The sequence below is a fragment of the Leptonotus elevatus genome, chromosome 5 (genome assembly GCF_054856555.1).
Source record: "Leptonotus elevatus isolate MCC_2025b chromosome 5, RoL_Lele_1.0, whole genome shotgun sequence".
NCBI lineage: Eukaryota > Metazoa > Chordata > Actinopteri > Syngnathiformes > Syngnathidae > Leptonotus > Leptonotus elevatus.
The window spans coordinates 23,500,769-23,520,798 of record NC_141243.1 but is presented as its reverse complement, the minus strand read 5'-3'; the positions used below and the strand labels follow the sequence as shown (position 1 = coordinate 23,520,798).

At 37.6% G+C, this 20,030-nt stretch overlaps 2 protein-coding genes across 5 annotated transcripts in view; one reads left to right on the top strand and one right to left on the bottom strand.

The window, feature by feature from the left end:
* Nucleotides 1-1,451: 1,451 nt before the first annotated feature.
* sh3glb2a (SH3-domain GRB2-like endophilin B2a) lies at nt 1,452-19,522 on the bottom strand. 2 transcript variants are annotated; one of them, XM_086075056.1, is made up of 12 exons: nt 19,371-19,522; nt 18,883-19,024; nt 16,012-16,023; nt 14,229-14,357; nt 13,504-13,637; nt 11,704-11,796; nt 9,764-9,826; nt 8,089-8,112; nt 7,408-7,497; nt 6,493-6,593; nt 5,262-5,460; nt 1,452-3,401 (listed from the first exon to the last, which is right to left on the bottom strand). In XM_086075056.1, the coding sequence occupies exons 1-12, from the start codon at nt 19,431-19,433 to the stop codon at nt 3,294-3,296; spliced, it is 1,158 nt and encodes a 385-aa protein (XP_085931182.1). In that variant the 5' UTR covers nt 19,434-19,522; the 3' UTR covers nt 1,452-3,293. The 2 variants fall into 2 exon arrangements, with proteins under 2 accessions (XP_085931182.1, XP_085931183.1); XM_086075057.1 differs by lacking the exon at nt 16,012-16,023.
* Nucleotides 19,032-20,030, top strand: part of dph7 (diphthamide biosynthesis 7) — a 20,123-nt gene continuing 19,124 nt past the window's right edge. The window contains exons 1-2 of one of the 3 annotated variants that reach the window (XM_086075054.1): nt 19,032-19,046; nt 19,833-19,922. The gene's annotated coding sequence lies outside the window, so the exon portion shown is untranslated. Of the gene's footprint in view, nt 19,047-19,603; nt 19,752-19,832; nt 19,923-20,030 lie in introns of those variants that run through there. The other 2 variants (XM_086075053.1, XM_086075055.1) reach the window with 2 other exon arrangements.

Sequence of the window (20,030 nt, the reverse complement as noted above, 5' to 3'; positions counted from 1 at the left end):
CTCGTTGAACACGGAGTTCAAAACGTCTCGAGTTGCTTGATCACCAACCTTCACAACTTCATCAGAAATCAAAAGTATTCTAGAAACGATGGGCATGGATGTGCAGCAAATGCAGAGGCTTGATTGAAAACATCTCAAAAGTGCTCCAATGTTCTGGAATCCATTCAAAACTTTCAAAGCTTATCATGTCTTTCACGTGTGGAATGGCTGATCGTGGCGCTGTCACGGGCATGTACAACTATAGCTCACGTGTTTATTGTTGATCTCACTAGTGACAGAAGTTAATAGTGACGTGCATATGGCATAGTTAGCTAAATGCTACAAAATGGATGTGAAGGCACTGCAAACAAATAGTGTAGCCTGTACTGTCAAAGCCTGATCTCAACTAATAACGAATGCATTTAAAAATAAAAAAAAAAAAAAGATGGAAGGATAGGTGCAAAGTGAAGGTGGCAATAGCCTTAAAGAAACAAAGTGACTGACTGCAGACTCATAGGGATTTGGTGTAGTGATATCCATGGACTCCATAATTCAGCCTACTGCTGAGTGTAAATGAAAAAAAAAAAAGTCTGGTTATATTTACAATTGAAAAACTATTAAGTCCCTGACATGTATTTTACTCTACATGAAATTGCTACAATTCCTAAAAGGTAAATTGCATATTTTATCTGTTTTCTCCACAAATCAAATCAAAGTTGAAAGGCTACTAAGTGAATTGCGCTCCGATGCATCGGCCACCAATCGTGATCGGCTGATTTCCGTGGAAAAGTTCATGATAGGCCAATCAATGCCTTTCATTGCCGAAAACAAAAACCGATCCCCTGCAGCCGACTAGAGACCAGCCTTTAAGCATGTAGTCTCACCTCCCCGTATTTTTTTTGAAATACGAATATAAAATGTGTGATTAATCGTGAGTTAACTATTGAAGTCATGCGATTAATCACAATTGAAAATTTTAATCACCTGACGCGACAAAGATTATCAAAAATTCGGGGTGTCAGGCGATTAAAATTTTGAATCGTAATTAATCGCATGACTTTACTAGTTAACTCACAATTAAGCACAAATGTTATATCTGTTCTAAATGTACAATAAAACAATATAGGTTTTCATACTCTTGTTAACAAAAGTAGAAAAATAATGTAAGTAATAGAAATAGTTCAAATGAATTTTTGACGTCTATAGTCGTCAATGGCAGTGAATGAGTTAAAATAATTGTTAGTAAACCGCTCTAAAATTGCACCCAAAAAATAAAAATAAAAATAAAAATCTGAATCGCATGGTACACTGTGTTGTATTACAAATGTGGAGTGGTTGTATGAAGGCAAATCCAATAAAACCTTATTGTTGTCCAAATACTTCTGGGCCTAGCAATGCATGCAGTTCATGTCAACTAAGAATTCAAGAAGTGTTGGGCTTCCAAAATCCGAAATGACACTACTACATTAGTCTTCCATGCAGGCATTTTAGCTTCTTTTTTTTTATTTACACATTACATACCATCAAAAACACACAATAATAAGTAAATCAGAGCAACAACATTAGCAAATAAATATACATGGAATGGCAACAGTGTGAGGGATTTAATATAAAGTAGTAGCTTCAACTTCAACCACGCCGAACATGTTACAATTTGGGGGTGGAGAGCAATATTTTGGTGAAAAATAATGTACCCCAAAGTTCATTTGGCTTTTTGTGACAAAAAAAGCTAACAAAAAATGTGGTAACTGGAAATTACAGAAGACAAGTTAGGTGGACTCGAATTGGAATCTTTTCTCTTGAGGATGTGAAAGACGCATAAATACAGTCATTGGAATCTTGATTTATCGCATTCAACAAGGTTTAGCGCTGCTAGCTGTTTTATTTCGGTAAGTATATACTTCCAGCTGTCGTTCTACAGTATAAACTTAGTTTGGTTTGGGGGGCACGGGGGGCACCCTGTCTGCTCTGCTGCATATCAAGTTTAAAAACAACGACAATAATGATTACATTAAAATATTTTAAAAATATCCATTTTACTTGTCTGGCCCATGCTATACATTGATTTTTTTCTTTTCTTTTTCAATCCAATATGGTCAATGTCAAGTCCTGATGAATCATTATCACTATTTATAATGTTTTTTAACGATTTCTGGTTAACTTCTGTTGTTATTGGCTGGCGACCAGTTCATGGTGGACCCCGCCTCTCACCCGAAGTCAGCTAGTGGTTCGGATAATGACTGAATGAATTAATGGGTAACTTCTGCTTATAGTTGCATTGTAATTCAGATTATTGAAATGTTACTTTATACCTTGACTTTAGTTTTACGATGATGGCAGTTGAAACAATTGTAAACACAGGACTAGGGCCAGACTGATATGCATTTTTTGAGGCCGATGCCGATACAGATTTTTGGCAGAAAAAAATACCAATGCCAATTATTTAAAAATACAAATTGAATGCATAAAATTAATTGAATGCATCCATGGTGTACACACTTAAAGTGAGTACAGAAGAAAGTTGCGATTGAATTCATAAATAACTCGCTTTTCGCACATTGGGAAGAATTTGTGCCTTTGCGTAGATATCTTACCTGTGGGTATGTGTTCCCACAGCATTTGTGTGTGAATATTCGTCATTTCATGGATAGACACTCAAGGAAAATCGATGCTAATTTCCTGTTAGAATTTGAATAGGATGCCCCTTCGTTTTTAGCATTAGGGCTAGGCTAGCGATTTTAAAAAAAAGAAAAATGTTTTGTATTTAAATTTACATTGGATGTAATTCTTAGTGTCGTGTGTTTAGTTTTACAGTTAACTCCAACTGGGGTGTCATTAAACAGCTTAAAGGACGCTTAGGGACAACAGAATGACCAAAATAACATATGCTACACACTTGCTAGTTGCTAATGCTACACAGACAAAATGGTGCATTCAGGGTACTTTCACAGCGTCTGAAACTTTCTTCAATGATAACGTTAAGGGGAAAATAATCGGCCATTTGGCCGATGTTTGGAGGGCAATCATCGGCCGATTATAATCGTGGACAAAATAATTCTAACAGTAATTTGCTTCGAATGTCATTCAAACTGAAGTGTGACGTGCGTCACAGAGCAGATTGTTGTCAAACAGGTATATACTTGTAACACACTGCAGCTCATCAAAAATGAAGCTTGTAAATGAGATCAAATAGTTGCTGTTGTGTAATGTTTGTGACAGTAGAGTAAGAGTAACTGGAAGAATGAATTGAGGTGACTGGAGTATGATCATGGCTTCAGCAGTACCCGGCCACTTTTGTGTCAGTGTATCATTCTTCAGCTGAGAAGCTCCAGGTAGGTAACAGGCACTTTCCCTTTTTGGTCCCCCTTTTCGCCAACCAGCCAGTCAGTGTCCATTCCTGGGACTGTGTAAACTGTAATGATCTGCAACACATAGTCACGTAAAGGTTCGTATATGTGAAAAGTAATAACTAAAACAAATAAATAAATAAATGAAACGAATAAATAAATAAATAAAACAAATAAATAAATAAACAGACATGGTAACGACATAAATAAAAAGTTATTTCTTATCACTGAGAAAATAATGTAATCTCCTTCTTCAGGATGTTGTCTTTTCAAACACAAACATTTGTTAGTCCTGTCTGTGTGTCAAATTCCATCATAAAAAGGCTTAACTGGTTAACTGGCTTAATGCCCATAAAATCCTAAACGCTGTGGCAAATACGGTTGAGGTTGAGGTGGACGTAAGTAAAGATGCGCATGGGAATTTTGGTTACAATTCATAGCGTTTTTGTGTCATGAACTCATTTGCTCCCAAAAACGTATGAATACGCTCTATTTTAAACGTTTAAGTGTCCCAAAGACGTATTTATACATTTAAAAAATTATTATTATTATTTTTTAATGCGAGAGCATACAGAAGGCTTTAATGCAGCCTCTCAACTGCAAAGAACGGTTGAAGAAATTGTAGTTATTACACAAACGGCCAGCAGGTGGCAGCAGAGCAAACGAGATCAACCAGGACCATAGTGGAAAAAAAGCTCTTAAATAGATTTGCGAATAATGATGAAACTTAGCTAGATTCTAATGCTTATTGCTGCAAAACGGAAAAAGATACAAATATACATCTTTTTCCTGATGAAAGAAGAGACTCTAATCTTTCTTTTGGTAGGTTCCATGTTTGTATAGCAATGGAACACAATATTCTGTGAGCCTTGCAAAATCAGTCAAAATCTAGTAAAACAACCGAGAGTGAAGGGGGTTGCTTCAGTGAAAATGGCTGGGAGTGAATGAGTTAAGCGTCATTTAGCTTTTTGTTCATGTATAGTTGTGCTCACAAGTTGACATACCCATAAACTTTTAAGCACAACTGTATGTTGGTTTTAAATTCACAGTTTTGAAACAAAATGCAAAACACACTGCTTGAGTTTTGTGAGCACATGAACTTAAAATGAAACAGTAAATCTTTCATTTTAGGAAAATGCAACATAAGTTTGTCTTCTTATTCAGAAACAAAGGGTGCAACCAATTGCAAAAGGAACAGTTCGAACCACGCATGATTGTGCTATATAAACACTAATATTGGCACGGCTATGCCTCCATTTGAAGAACACGAGTGTCTTTTTTAAAACTTACAAACTATGTGCATGAATAAGGGTGAAGCAGTTATATTTCTTGTCCCTTATTCCTGGTATGTTCTGTCTGACAAATAATTGCCTATAGTTATTTATGATGGATACATATAGTCAGTTGGAACAAAAGTCAAAGAAAAATGGTGGCGAGCTTTTACGAGGGCCACATCTGGCCTGCAGGCCTTGAGTTTGACACCCATGTTAACTGATCAATTCGAGTTTAAAGGGATACTTGACTCATTTAACAATTTTCAGCAGCAAAAAGGTAATATTTGTCCAGAATTAATTTGATAACTTCATTATTTTTCATGAACAATTATTTTTTCCACTTGTTGTCGACTGAAGATGACATCACCTGTGCTGAGGAAGTAGCTAACGACCAATCATGGCTCACCTGTTTTCTGAATTTGGTCACCAAACAGAGCCATGATTGGTCGTTAACTACTTCTTCAGCACAGGTGATGTCATCTTCAGTCGACAACAAGTGGAAAAAACAATTGTTTATGAAAAATAATTAAGTTATCAAATTAAATATAGACAAAATGTTAACTTTCTACTGTTGAAAATGGCTCAATGAGTCACGTATCCCTTTAAAAATAAAGCAAGATGGATTTCTGGACAATGAAATTTGATCCTAATCAAACCTCACCTCATCTGCTAAGAGAAAAAGCTCACTGGAGTCAGCGGCATCGTAATCATAAAGGACTTTGGCCTTGCGAGTCCCAGCAGCAGGCGCTTGCACTTCCTCAATCTTCAGTGTGTCCATCTCAGTGCTGTTAAAGTCTTCTGATGTCGCGTCTGCAGTCGCCATGGAGCCGCTGGAGTTCGGTGCAAAAGCATTTGGAAGTCTGGGGGAAAGCAGAGAAAATATAGCCTGAATGTCCAGTACATTTAACTCATTCACTGCCATTGACGCCAATTGTTAATCATCTTTTGTTGTTGTTTTTAATCGTGAGTTAACGAGTGAAGTCACGCGATTAATTACAATTAATTTTAATCACCTGATGACCTTAATTTGTAATAATCTTTTCTTCTTCTCCTTTTTTTTGTTTTTTTTAAAGAAAATATATTTTTTAAAGATTATTAAAAATTAGGGGCGTCAGCGATTAGAATTTGTAATCGTAATTAATTGCAGGACTTAATAGTTAACACACAATTAATCAAACATTTTATATATTTTTTAAATGTATAATACAAAATTCTAAGTTTTCATACTCTTGTAAACAAAAGTGCAAAAAAAAATTAAACCAATAGAAATAGTTCAAATGAATTTTTGATGTCTATAGCCATCAATGGCCGTGAATGAGTTAAAAGGGTAATACCAGAGGGCGTGGCTACATATGGATTTAACGCACTCCATGCAGACATACTAACAATAACAGACTGTGTGCATTGTTGGTGGGGATGTTGCACAGGATCTACTAACGACGTCCTTTAGCAGCCACAATGGCCCTATTTACTCAAAACGTTTTCCGCTTTTTTTTCCCGCTCCTCCATATTCAAGTCTTGCTTTCTCATGGTCTATCATGGTATCATGAAGTCTCAATGCCGCATGATGGTCCACCACAGATGCCAGAATGTTTCCCTCTCGGCCAGTTCTGATGGAGTCCCTTACGTTTGAGACAAAAGCAGCCACAAAGAGGCGAAATAACCGTTTAGCAGAGAGGTGAGAAGTGTTCAATCTGTCCAGTCAGAGAGACTCCAGCAGAAATTCATGGCCAACATTTGTCTTTCCCTACTGCAAGGATAATCTCAGTCAATGAACAGGGCCCTTGTACAGAGCTTTATCGCCAATCGCCCTGTGTGTGAATGACTGTACTTGTTCAATATAGTATGAATTGAATTCCACATTCATCCACACTCTGCCAGCTGGCTCTCACCTTCCAAGTTCCTTCTGTAGTTCTTGCATGTGGAAGTGACACTGCTTATAATAAGTTGCTTGGGCCTCCACAAACTCATGCAGGCAGCGGAGGTGGTTCACCTGAAGTGAAATGACCACAACAGTCACACACAAAATCGTTTGAACGTGTTCACCGCATTTATTGTTGCTGTCTGAACTCATTCAGCAGGAGCACAAAAGTAGGTTAGTCATACACATACAATGACATATTTGATCTTTCTCCAGAGTAAATCTGAAAAACTCTAAACATTCTTAATTGTATTTCGATCAGGACGATCCACGTGTGTGAAAGACGACTCGACTCGTGCTTCCTGACCACTCTTTCATTATTTGAACCAAATAAATTACAATGATGTCATCTTAAATTTATAAAAAATCCCTGTGGTGTCTGTGAAAAAAATTCACTGTCTCGTGTATTTGTCTCACTATCAGCATACCAATTTTTGGGGCACATAATAAATACATTTTAATAATAGCACAATGAATTTTATTGTATTTCTTTTTATGTGTCCGTGAGACTGTCCACCAATCCAACATCATCACTAGTGAGGTTTAACTCCATTTCACCAATTAAGCCCAACCAGGCAGCCACAAAACCGCAAATGCACTTTGAAAGTGGTACATTTGCTTGAAGGATACACCAGCATGTGACTCTCAGTTTGAAGAAGAAGAAGAAGAAGAAGAAGAATACCATGGCCTCACATTAAGCCAATGTTTACATCCAAGTGTACGAAAAATCTTATATATATATAGTCCCAGTCCTGGACATACTCCCTCCCTCTGGTTTCTGGCATACAGTATAACCCTGTGATACTGCCCCAAGGTAAAGTCAAAATAGATCACTGCGTTTGTGTCATTAATATCTATGATATGAAAAGAGTTGTGGCTCACATACATGTGTACTGCTGATACCCTCCAAAAGAAGCCGTGTAACCTCTGCCTGTCGGTCAAACTCAGTTTGGGCAACCCTGAGTTCATGTTCAGCCTGAAATAACAAAAACATGTATGACATTGAATTTAAAACAAAAAAGAGTAAACTATTCAACCTAGAACCTTGGCTGAGAATTTTTTATTTATTATATTAGGACTACAGGTGGATCTTATTTAATCTTGGAAAACTGTTCGGATTAAACCCACCAACACAGGGATTGTTTTCTTAATCAGGTCATTATCATATTATTTACAGTACTGCTGTATGCAAAGAAATTTTGAACATGTTCAAAATTTCCTTGCGACAAGAAATAACATTAAAACTGTTTAGAGAGTGATTAGTGAACTTTGTGACCTTGAACAAACCCTGACAAACCCGGATGAGAAATCAACATTATTCCTGTTTGCAGACTCACTGTAATGTTATTTTTAAAATGTGAAAGTTAAAATATAATTGTTCAGGAAGTCAATAGGTTGAACGCTCTGTAAATGTAATGCGGTGATTTATTTTTTATTTTTTGCAACTAATTTTAGTGCTGGTGCAACCAAAAAAATTGGGCGCACCCGTGCAATCAGTACATAACATTAGTCTAGAGTCCTGGGGTAGGTTACAGAATGCAATAAATAAATAGATAGTCATGCTTACTTTTTCAACTTCCTCACTCCAAAGCTGAAAGATACAAGCAAATGACAGAAAAAAAAGAGAATTTAGAAAGAATTACATGGAAATAATAAAAATCTGTAAACACAAATTTTGCATTTTCTATACCGTTCCGATAATAGATGGAAGGATGTTTACATAATAGAGGGGCGGGGCAGATGGGGAGTGGGCGGCTGGCGTGGGAATGCAAAAAGATTTTGTAACTGCATCACTTCCACATTCTCATTTTTTTTTTTTTTTTACTTTTTCCCCATCTACCATAACTTAATAAAAACTTATATTATAGGGGAAAATAGTACAATAATAAAAACCTAAATTTATTTGATTACATAAGTAAGCAGAGTTGAGTACAGCCCTGATTATTCTATACTCCGGAGTAACATTTCGAGGTTTTGATGGGGGAACGGGGCATATATTTTAAAAATTGATAAATACCTGGTGTTCCCATTTTTGTAGCTCGTCTTGTATTTGCCAAACTCATTCGCTTTGTTTATTTTAATCCCGGTGGCCTTTGGGGCGAATGACGTCAACACGTTGACAGGCCGTCACTCGCACAGTCGCACTCATTAGTTACTATTGAGTGAGACGCCAGATCGCTTGTCTATAGATGCAAGTCTGCCATCCAGACTCGATAATATTTTAATGATTATTAATTTAAACGTAAAGTATATACAGTAAACTGACAGCTTTCATACAGCGCGAGAATACTTCTATACGGCATACGCAGCAGCACCTCCTCCTGTCTCATCTCGTTCCTCAGCAAACAGGTGTCGCCGGTCACGGATTGATAGACCTTCCGTGAGTATAGAGAGTTGCGAGAATGACTCCCATTCGTCAAAAAATGCCGTATTTAATCGGGTGAGTCGATTGAGCCAAAAAGGCTTTCAACGTGGTGACATCACGGTTTCGCTCTTTCTCGGCAAATATGGCTGCGAGCAGTAGCTGTCATGGCGTCTCGACCTTCTGGGAGCTATTACGAGGCTGCTTTAATATAACCAGCGTAACAAAAAACAACACAAAAAAAACAGCAAACTCCTATCATTTAAGGTTATTAATGCGAGAAACCCAGTATTTACATTTAAGTGGCACAATTTGAATATGTCATGGCAGCGTAAAGACAGAACCACCCCCACATGGTATTAGATATACCCTAAAACTGAAAAGCTCGATGTCGTCAAACTACTGTACACTGGTTGGTTATTATGTACACAATTCCATGTCTGCTCAAATAACACACATAAATTTAAAAAAAAAAAAAAAAAAAACGCTATAAATTTCAATGACAGCAAAGCCAATCAAATACGGTTTATGGTACATCAGTGGTCTGGTGATTATTAAATAATGCAAAGAATTGCAGAAGGCAGCTAGTGTGGTAATGAGGAGGTAAGGTATTAGTTATTTTTCACAAGCATCATTCAGTCACTCCAAAATGTATTGGAGTATTTAAAATGGGTGCAAGAGGAGTGATATAAGGGGCGGGGGGAACAAAAATCCCCACCCATTCCTATTAAGTCTATAGCATGCTAATACAGTACAATATACAGTGATGTCAGCCTTTGTTTATGTAAAGGTTTTCTATTTTTGTGAAGCGAGGCAGACATGTAAACATGAGTGTTGATTGTACAGTTCTGAATTTAGTTTTAGTGAAGGAGAATCTTACAGCAGAGGCACTTGCAGAGAGCACATAGTTGCGGGGTCTGGTCTCCTGAAAATCTGGAGCCACCTTTAGAAGACAAAGAAACAGATTTATTTTTCACATACAATTTGGAAATGTTCAATTCAGTTGCTATATTTTTCATTCATATTATGTTTAGAGAAATGTAAACATTATATAGAGTCCCACAGAAATTAGTCCCACTGGAAATCTAATGCACTGAACCAAACCATTCTGATCTGATCTCGACAGCAAGTCAGCAATGGTTTGACATAAAAAAGCTAACCTGCATTAAGGTAGAACTAAATCAGATTTTTATCTTTTGGGGGGAAAAAATGGAGCTTCAATGTTCAGATAAAAATCTGAGTCGAAATCAATAGTGAACGCTCACAAGCATTGTATGCATTTCGGGGATAATTATTCCTTGACTAAGATTTTTTTAGATAGCGATAATGGAAGCACAAAACGTCCAATACATAATACAACAGTATTTTAATTAAACCAACTTAATAACTTTTAGATGTCAATGAACTTGAATATTGTGGAAAACTTTCCCCCCCCCAAGAAGTTCAATTAATAAACTGGAATGCACATTGCAGGGTATAAGATCAAGAGGGTCCGAACTGCCTGCTGTCAATTTAATTTAATTATATGCTATTTATCAGAGGTGGGCATTCCGTCACTATTGACCAACAACCACCAAGTGGGCAAGTGGACTGATCGATACAGCGATGATATCCCTATTTTTTGTATGTATGTGATCTGATCGGCATGAGAAGTAATGAAGTTATCAAATTTATTCTGGACAAAATATTAATTTTTTTATTAACTAAAAATGGCTCAATGAGTCAAGTATCCCTTTTAAAAAAAAATGCTGATGAAAGTGTGACAAAAGTATTTTGCTAGTAGCTGTCAGCCACAGTCATTGCAATTGAAAGAAATAAAGACTTTAAATATGTAAATATGTGTTTAATCAATATATAGAAGATGCGTCAATATATAGAAGATGTGAGTTTCACATTTTGGATTTAACTGCTGAAGTAAGCTTTAAATTTTCCCAGATAATCAAACTTTGGCCGTTGTACTGGTATACATTTTAAAATAAATGCTAATATTTTCGTTTTTACTGTGCATATATGATATATTGTCAAGTATTATCACAAAGGAAAAATACTTTTAAAGAGGAAGTCAACCCCCCAAAAAATTATTGACAATAATATGTTCTATTCTAGTTAATATTGCACCAGTGAAATACTGGAGTTGGAGTTGAGCAGCAAAATCCAGGAGTTTTTATCAGTATCAGAAGGCGGCTATTTTGACACTTGCTATTGAGTGAAAATGATATCACAGTTGCTTAGGTCTCAGGTAACAACCAATCAACGCTCTGCTTCAGAAAACAGGTGAGCTGTGATTGGTCGTTGCCTGATCCCTGAGTAACATTGACGTTATCTTTAGTTGACAGCACGTGGCAAAACGGCCGCTCCCTGAAATGGATTAAAAAAACTAAAGCCAAAATGAGAATTATGCGTGCAGTCCCAGTAAGTGATTTGTTTCTGATCTGAGGCTGAAAAAAACAAACACACAAACAAATAAGAATGGTGTAAGCCAAAGCAGAAAATGTAGCTAAATTTTTATTTCTCAAAAATCAGTATGTACAAGATTTAAACATTAGGTCAGAAGTAGGTTTATTTTGTGTAATCTTTGCTTTGCTTTGACTTACTCCATTTCGATAATGGTCAATCATTAACCAAAAATTCATGGAAGCAAATTGAGCAGAAAGAAAAATGTATTCTTAAGAATGTTTTAAATACTCACATCATCCTCACACTGCCAAGGTTATGAATACACAGCAAGTGAAACATATGAATACTAGCATTGTTATTAATTATTACCATAAGCATGATTATACATTAATGATTATAGAGATTGAAGTGTGTTTAACTTACAGCAGCCTTTGCCTCCGCCACTTTGGCCTTCTTCAATCGTGCTTTGGCAGCATCCAAATCAAGGCGAAGATTCTCCAATAGACGTCGTTCTTTCTGCACAGTGGTCAGAGTTTAATTAAAGGTTTTTATTTTTATAACGTTTGCTATCCTTTTATCAGTTAATTTAAGGTCCCTGTTTTATATATACGATAGATATATTTTTACAACGTTCTATACCCTTTTATCAGGTTTTCAAAATAATCTGGGTTGGCTGCCCTTTTTCCAAGCTAATTTCATCGGTCATAAATGCGATTTGAACCGTCTGTTTTCTGATCAACATTAAAAAATATCCATCCATCCATCCATTTACTACCACTTATCCGGGGTCAAGTCGCGGGGGCAGCAGTTTTAGGAGGGAAGCCTAGACTGATCCCAGCCACTTCAACCAGCTCCTCCGGCGGGATCCCAAGGCCAGCCAAGAGACATAGTCTCTCCAGCGTGTATTGGATTGTCCCCGGGGCCTCTCGCCGGTGGGACATGCCCGGAACACCTCTCCAGGGAGGCGTCCAGGAGGCATCCGAATCAGATGCCTGAGCCACCTTAACTGATTCATCTCCACGCGGAGGAACAGTGGCTCGACCATGAGACCCTCCCAGATGACAGAGCTTCTCACCCTATCTCTAAGGTTAGAGAGCCTGGACACCCTATGGAGGAAACTCATTTCGGCCGCTTGTATCCGGGATCTTGTTCTTCCGGTCACAGCTCGTAACCATAGGTGAGGGTAGGAACGTAGATCGACTCAGCTCCTTCTTTTTCTGCTCCATAGACCGACACAGAGCCCGCATCACTGCAGACCTGTCAATCTCCCACTCCCTCCTGCCCTCACTCGTGAACAAGACCCCAAAATACTTGAACTCCTCCACTTGGGGCAGGATCTCCTCCCCGACCCAGAGAGAGCATGCCACCCTTTTCCGACTGAGGATCATGGTCTCGGATTTGGAGGTGCTGGTCCTCATCCCACCTGCTTCACACTTGGCTGCGAACCGCTCTAGTGAGAGTTGGAGATCACGGCTTGATATAGCCAACAGCACCACATCATCTGCAAAAAGCAGAGATGCCATACTGAGGCCACCAAACCGGACCCCCTCAATACTTCGGCTGCGCCTAGAAATTCTGTCCATAAAAGCTATGAACAGAAACTGTGACAAAGGGCAGCCTTGGCGGAGTCCAACTCTCACTGGGAACGAATCCGACTTACTGCCGGGAATGCAGACCAAACTCTGACATTGGCCGTACAGGGACCGAACATCCCGTATCAGGGGGCTTGGTACCATGTACTTCCGAAGCACCCCTCACAGGACTCCCCGAGGAACGCGGTCAAACGCAGCACCCCATCTCCACTATACACAGTGCTAATGGTGCACTGCTTTCCTCTCCTCAGACGCAGGATGGTGGACCAGAATTTCATTCCCTGTCCCAAGAGCTAGCTTCTGTAGCCGGGGATCGTTGGCTACCGCCAAGCCCACAATGCACCAGACCCCTTTGGAACCTCCCACTGGTGGTGAGTCCATGGGAAGGGGGACCCACGTTGTTTGTTTTGCTTTGTTATGTTAAATCTGCCAATCCTGCACTGTACATAGTAACATTGTGCAACCCCACAGTTAGAGAGCATTCAAAGGCAGTCTCTGGGGTTAGAATTTAACATGATTACTTGGTTTCATTCCTAAAAAAATGGGCAGGCTTCTTAATGCTTTGAACAGGAAGACAGAACCTAGACAATTGGTAAAAAGCGGCAAAAGCAGTGAGAAATTGCACACTAACTGTAATAGTCCTCCAGTCTCCTTCCAGAAAGTTCCTGAGTGGTGTAAGAAAACTGATGGCTGACGTGTGAAGGAACTCCTGCTCAGATGTTCCTAATCTTCTCTCACACTCTCCCACCTTGATTAAACTGCTTCCTGCAGGAAATAGAAATGAGTTGTGTGTACAGTTGTTGCACTTGCCTACTTTCGAGATTGTGAAAGAGCTATTACAATGCCACTATTACAAAATAAGAGTATACTGCCATAAAGGAAAAAAAAAGGAATCTCATCAACACACTGATGAGTGTTCCAAGGACTCATTACGCGAGAACGTGACTGCTTTATTTTCCTATTCCTAATTACCACAATTTCCCCTGAATATGTGTAGTGTATGTACAGTATAGACATCAATGTGGGTATGTATAGGTTGTGCATACACTGTACGTACTATGAATGCATCCATAAGAGGAAGAAAAAAAAAAGAGGATGGATGGATGGATGGATGGATGGATGGATGGATGGATGTTCACAATGGCACATGCATTTATGAAATGTTTTGGTCAGTTGGTACAATCTTCTGACCATATGTGTTTGGACATTGAGGGCTTTCTGTCAGTAGCTCCAAATATGTTATAGATTGAATTTAAGACACAATTTCAGACCCAGAAAGGCAGTCAAAGAGTAATCTCACAGAATTCATTATTCAACGGAGTTTACTTGGATAACACTGTTTTGCATAACACTTACCATATGGAGTGTCAGGACCAAATTCGCTAGCAGCATCCTGCATATAATGACCTAGAAGTTCTCCATTGGTAACTCTGGATGGTACCTTCCTGTCCAACTTTTCGTAGAGAAACTCTTCAATTCTAGCACCTGCAGAAAGTTAAAGGCTTTATTGATGGCAATAAAGACATTCAAAGATGCTATTGTAACTTCCATGGTGTTACCCCTCACACGTTGTACTGTATAAGCCTATTAACAACACTGATGACAAGTGAATCCATTATTACATGAGAGCACAGGTGTCAAACTCAAGGCCCGAGGGCCAGATCTGGCACAACAAATCATTTTGTGTGGTCATCTTTCATGATACTTGCTAAAATGTGTACCAAAGTTTCAAATTGTCATAGGTAATAAATAATAACGCTAAGATATCTGCTATATATTTTCCTTTTAATCAATCCCCTTATTACAGTAACTTGAACAAAAGTTGAACAAACTATTATTGACTTATGATTTCAAAACTAGTTATCCAGCCATTTGCTGTGTATTGTATATGCAATAATATAAATGAATGAATGAATGAATACATAGATTTTTAATGTGTGAGCCCTGTCAAAGAAACACTTTTGACACCTTTTGATGTCACATTAATACATTTTCTATCCATCTTTGAATTGGGGGGGAAAGGTATCAAGTTCTCAGAAGGGACAGAGAGAGAGAGAAAGTAATTGTCATATTAGGGGCTAATATTGCCAACGTTAACAATAAAATCGCAATACAATGATATGCATTAATCGGTACACTCGACTCGGGACAAATAGTCTACTGTGATATTTATGAAACAGATGAAGGCAAAGCTTGTAGGAAAAGTTAGTTGATTCAAACAAAGTCAGTTATGTTCTATTCTACATGGTGTTGGGACTTTTCAAGCTTTGTCAAAAAATCAAATCAAATGAGTAGCTGAGCAGCCAAATGTTACATAAGCCCATGAAATGAAAGCCTTGGTGAATCTGATTATCAACCGCTACTATCTAATAATAACAACACTGATACTACACATTACGACTACACAGATTCTGATAACTATACCTACTCTTACTCTATGTACAGTAGCTATACAGTAAGTAGTCACAGATAGTGTGAGAAAAAAAAACACAGGATGGGTAATGGCAAAAATAAATAGAGAAAATCCCTTTTGTGGATAGCTTTCTGGCCCAACGGACTTTCCTGCTCAATGAGTAATTTTTCTTTGACTAATAATATTGTTTGCTGGCTGTGCATATCGTACTCCTTTAAAAACAAAATCCCATAAAAAAAGCATAAACCCTTAGCAACAATATTGTGTTTTAATAACTATTTATTTTGTTCTGATAAAGAATTAACTGCAAATTGGGCCTTAAATGTTATTCTATTTTTTGCACTGATCATTTTAAGATCTGACTGACTTTTACTTCTATCATGATAAAACATCAGATATCAAAAACATTGTAAAATACTGCACTTGTACTGTGTACATTGTGTTAATCAGAAAAGTGGAAAGGTGCTGAACTAAAAAGGAGGTCTTTATTTTGCACCCTTCTGGATTTCATTTTAGAAAGGTTGACCATTCATGTATTCTGACTCACTTTAGTTAAATGTGTATCGGTTCAGGATCCATTACTTAAACTGAAATTTAGTGGCTTAGTGCACAAAAAACAAATTTTCCAGCCAAGTCTTAGCTTCATACAAAAAAAATCCATACAACTGACTAAAATGATTAGAAGGTTCCCATAACAGGGCTAGAGTAAAGAGGCAAAATACTCACCAGTGTGGTCAACTGTAGCATGGAGAATCAAACAAACCAAATGTTAAAAAGCTGCAATATGTTGAGTGTATGAGAGTGAGCTTGTAACTTCTTTTTTTTAACTGCAAATCACCCTGTCCGTAATTTTCTAGTTTTGGCAATAAGTGTTGCGGATGAGGAAGAGCATCCATTTTCTTCTTTCAGTCTAGCATTAGGTTAAGTTTATCAACAGTTGGTGGTAGTGTGTGTGCAAAACATGCAGCATTGCAGCGAAAAATACTTCTTATACCTTCCCGGTGGTTCCCAACCCTTTTTGGCTTGTGTACCCCTGAATTTTTGTAATCGTTTGACCCCAGGGAACATGTTTTTTTTTTTTTGCTTGTACTACAAAGTGTAATTGCATGTCCACTACAGTAGGTGGCAGTGGCACTTTAAAAAAAAAAATCAGTTCAGGCAAATTGGTGCAGTTCAAATATTTTGTTATAGACTAAAAACAATGTTAATTAAGTTATAATTTTATGTTGGTCAATATTTATTTTTTCTTTTGTTTTCAGTAATGTTAATAAGGATACTAAACATGAAAAAAAATATTGATGATTACATTGTTAATTTTCCCCACTGTCAAACAAGTTAATTTTGTCTAATATACATCCCTACCAACAACTATCTGTGGGTCATAATTAGTGCTGTCAAAGTTAAAGCGTTAACTCATTGATTGATCACAAAAAAATATCTCATTAAACATGTATTAATGCAGATTAATCACACTACACTTACGGTAATTTTGGCCACAAATGATCCTTTAGCTTGACAGCACATGGTTACGTTAAAGGTACCACAGGTTGTGTCTGAGCAATAAACATATCTACATGCATTAAAGTAAACTTTAGCATGTAAGAAATGTTTGCATATGACACTAAAAATATTAAAGACGACGACGTCCTCATAACATTAAATGTAGAAAGAATTAACACATAACAGGTTGCTCTTCAAATTTGGCGGGTAAAAAATGTTTATAAAAATCCTTTATAATTAAGTTATTAATCAAAATTCTAAAATGTCATTAATCCGATTTAAAAAAAATTGTCGTTTGACAGCTCTAGTCATAATGCATCTGTTCTCATGCATCTCATTGCAATGTGGGAACTTACTGTGAAATTCTTTTTAGTGTGACGATCACAGTGTTATATGTTAACAATGAGACAAATGAATTGTGCGTCTATCAACACCTCGTAAATGCACAAATGTTTACAGTTACCCTCAGTAACTTGCATATAAACTTCTTTGTTGACTTACATGTATCTGCACTGAAATTCAGATGCAACACTAATGTTTTAACAGAAACACGTTTTAAGAATATAAACCCCAGCCGATTTGTCATTCACCAATTTGCCTGTAGAGCCCAACAGCTACTTATTGTGCTCTTTCTCTAACGCCGTAAGATGCCGCCCCTAAATGCCCTGCTCTTTACAGGGTGCCGTGAAAGCAGAGGACTTGCTAGCGCTAGCCACGGGCTGACGGGGGTCGTCCATTACTTGCAAATGTTTTGCTATGGTTTGGTCCCTAACCTTATGAAGAGCCGAAGGTTTACTGTGTGTACCCTATGCTGACGACAATTAATAAAAAATAAATAGAAAAAAATGTGCGAAGGCAGGGATGGGTAACTTAAATGCTGAAGGGGCCACAATTTTTAACCATAACTACTGGGGTGCCACATAAGACCACACACTTCCTATTATCTAACCAGATACATGACAAAAATGCCACTTTAAATATAGACAAAAATACATGCATACAAGCAAAATATGTGCACTTAACATATGTCATTTTTCATAATACATTTCTCAACGCATGTATAAAAGATCCACTATCCTAACAAAGGGTTTGAAGCAAACAACCCATACTGTGATTTTTAAAGGGCTGTCTAATAATCACCATTCAAGGGCAGCTAAAAGAGATGAGCAGCAAAACAACCATAAGTGAAAGAAGTCCTTTTGTGCATTTTTTTTTCACAAAAATCAACTAACTCGAAATTTTTATATTATTGAGGTACTATGTTTGTCCTGCATATCATTCCAAATTATTAGGCCTACTCAGGTTGGAGTACAGTAAAGGGTAGTATAAGACCCGGTGTTAGTGCAGTTAAGTAATTTCTGCCATCTAGAGGTGAATGGTCATATTACAACAGAAAACAATAGTCAACCCCTACAGTTTGGCACCCATGGATTTTGCTTCATTTTTCTTTTCTTATATATATGAATATATATATATATATATATAGCATTTCCTGTAGAAAAATTGTATTGAATAATGAATATTCATCAGTGGTTTTTGAAGATTTTTGGGGGTTTATTAAAAAAAAAATTGTGTGGTTGCGGGCCACTGCCAGTTGCCATTCTTGTTCTCGGGGGTTTAAACCCTCTGTCTTGTTTTTTCTACCATTTAAATGGATCCTATTGTGTTCTGGTTTTCAATGGTCAATATATTCTTCAACAAACTGTCAGGAAAAATAAGATAATGTGCCTCACACTATAGCTGTATACATGCCACAAGGTTAAGTTGAAGTTTACAGTAATGTCCATCCAGAGTGAGCAATATAGTGAAGCGATTGGATTGGTATTTGTCCTGAATGATGCGGCAAAAGCAGAGAATATTTTGTAAACATTACAACAACCGTCCTTTGTGTCAATAATAATAATATTTATAAATTTTGTGTGATATGGTATAGGGTTGTACTAAATTATGTGGCTTTTCAGTTTAACACTATGAGTGGAAATCACTTAAATTACATCAAATGGAGACATTAGCCCCCCTTATTTGGCCTAACTTAGTTGTTCATATTACTTTAATAACAATATATCTCGCGAGATTTACATAAACATCATGTCTTACTTGGGTTGGGCTGCAGCAAGACAACTGTTTGTCTGTAGATCTTCTCAGTCCAATTTTTGGTGCAGTCTGCGCGGCTCATTAGGTTTTCATAATGAGCGTCCAACTCAGTCTTCTCCGCTTGGCCCAGCTTCTCTCCTGTAAACTGATCAGCAACACGCACGCAGGTGAACTATGACAACATATTTATTATGCGTCTTCTACAAACCAGACATTTGGATATTTAGAAACGTCATTCTTCTGTCGCCATCAACATGCATCAATACAGTATAAACAGGCTAAAACAATACTAACTTTAAAAACAATGTAACCCCAAACCCGAACCAAAGCATTCTGTGGCTTGTTTTAGCTGTCAATATGTCAACTGATGGTAGCTTTAGCCATGCTAACCACAACGGCAGCGACTGTTGGTTCCAATCCAAACATATGGTAGAATACCAAAACGTCGGTCCACAAACCTAGTGTAGTGCACGAATCGGGAAATTTTATACCTGCACAGCCCGTGTAAAAAGCAATCCAGCACCGGTAGCAAGCTTTTTCACATTAAAATCCATTGCGTTGATGTTCCACCAGCGGTAGCTACACGTCGAGGGGTGTGTTCCACACTGGACACTAGGCGATGTCACGGCTCGAGAGTTCGACGTCACGAGTCACGACATATTTACTCATTCATTGTCATTTATTTATTTATAGTGTTTACCTTTTTCTTTTCCCCCCCAGATGACTCACATTTAAAACCATGCTCTTGGTTAGAGCATTATTTTAGTTCAGAAGTTGCAACCTTTTCGTTTTCGCCACATATATGAAATTAGCTGTTGAGGATGAACAGTGTAATCGTCGCACGATATATTACCTTGCCCCCCCAAAAAAATGTACATGTGTTTATTTCGAATTTTGACACGACTAAATGGTGAGGTAATGTTTATTTATTCCATTACTTTTTTTTTTTTAAGTGAAGGGTGGAGCAAACACCGGAAATCAGGGTGGCGCTGATCATCGAACGACAGCATCTTTCTTAATGCCAGGCAGAGTAAGAAAGCAACGTGAGTTTGTTTATACAAAATCCGTTTATATTCCTCGTAAGCTTGTCGCCCACATTTATTTATTTGTGTTTTTATAGCATGCTAACTGATGTCTGATAGTGTAATATA